This window comes from Cyprinodon variegatus, unplaced genomic scaffold (assembly GCF_000732505.1).
Source record: "Cyprinodon variegatus isolate N-32 unplaced genomic scaffold, C_variegatus-1.0 Scaffold57, whole genome shotgun sequence".
NCBI classification, from domain to species: domain Eukaryota; kingdom Metazoa; phylum Chordata; class Actinopteri; order Cyprinodontiformes; family Cyprinodontidae; genus Cyprinodon; species Cyprinodon variegatus.
In genome coordinates this window covers 1,305,672-1,307,066 of record NW_015150510.1, presented here as the reverse complement: position 1 = coordinate 1,307,066, position 1,395 = coordinate 1,305,672, and the positions used below count along the sequence as shown (strand labels likewise).

Below are 1,395 nucleotides of genomic sequence, written 5' to 3'. Positions count from 1 at the left end.
CTACATGAGTTTTAAAATATCGGCATATCGGATATCGGCCAAAATCCCAATATCGTGCATCCCTAACTGCGTGCATTTTGATAATAAGCAAATTCAAATGTCTTATTGCTGAAATGTGCCATAGAAAGAGCCATGCTATGCATCAAAAAAAATGATTCAGATTTAAGGTCAGAGGAAATTATAGAACAATTTTTTTTAAAAGGTCAGATTTCCAAACATCATAATTATTATCCTTTTTAGTGTTATTAGTGATAATCTAATTTTTTTGTGAAATAAGACCGTAATTAGCAAAAACAACAACAAAAATCACCATAAGAAAATGTGTTAAATTATGCTGGTTTAAGTGCAGATTAAAAAAACTCCAATATGTCTTTTGTTTTTAACTGTTTTCTCTAATGTATGTGTTTTATGCTAAACAAAGTGTTTGGGTGTCTTTGTGAGCCGAAAAAAAAAAAAAAAGAAATGCATTATGTGATTTGTTGCTTGGCAGGCAGCAGACGGTGAAAATCAGCACCACATATGCTTGAGAAACAAAACAAAATCACATTAGAAGCCTTGGGAATCAGGCCTGCTTTGAAGCGCAGGCTGTTCTCAGTACCTCCCAGGGTGGCGGAGAGAAGGAGGTGGGTCCCGTATTTCTTGATTAGACTCTCTGTAATCATCTGGAGAGTCGGGCGCCTCCCCAGCTGGCGGATGGCGTGCATGAAGTCTGGGTCAAGGGGCAAAGCTAGACCTCCACTGCCACCAAAACTGTCTCGCTTTTCCACCGCCAGGCTATTGACCTTCCATCGACCAAACTCCCTGGGAACACACACAATTGAGATGTATTGTATTTAGCTGTACTTTATCATAGTATTGCATTGCTACACAGAGTAGTTTATTGGGATTTTACATAATAGACCAACTAGGCATTGTGCATAGGTGAAAAAAATAGATGCATTCATACAGATTTGTCTAAATCAAAAGGTTAGCTTCAAGGGTACTGTATGACCGTTCTGCAAGGAAGAACATATATCGTTCTTAATGTAGCATTAAACCACAAAATCCCCTGACAGAAATCTGATTCAGCTCCTGCCACCATTTTCAGTTACACCTGCTGGAAAGAAATGAAGTCGCTCATATAGGCTGAGCAAACTACTGAAATTCCAGCAAAGATTAAAACACACAGGCACACGGGGGTGCAGGCTGAGCTGACACCAAAACTCCATCAAGTTCCACTGAACTGCAAAGAAAAATGAACTAAAAGGTAGCTGCTTTACTATCCACTGTAAGCTGCATTAGCCTAGGAGGAACTCTGAGCTTTTAAAAAATGTGTTTCATATGAATGTCAAGAGGCTCCCAAAGGAGGAAAAAAAAACCTAAAGAATTCTTCAGTGTTTGTTTTCGGTCTTTTAT

General features: G+C 38.8%; 1 protein-coding gene across 1 annotated transcript in view; it reads right to left on the bottom strand.

Annotated features, from left to right (window-relative positions):
* The window catches only part of LOC107082593 (BMP/retinoic acid-inducible neural-specific protein 3-like), a 76,446-nt gene that overhangs the window by 54,159 nt on the left and 20,892 nt on the right, over positions 1-1,395 (bottom strand). Inside the window, exon 2 of the mRNA XM_015371362.1 lies at positions 599-801. Within this exon, the coding sequence (XP_015226848.1) occupies positions 599-801 (203 nt within the window). The remainder of the gene's footprint in view (positions 1-598; positions 802-1,395) is intronic.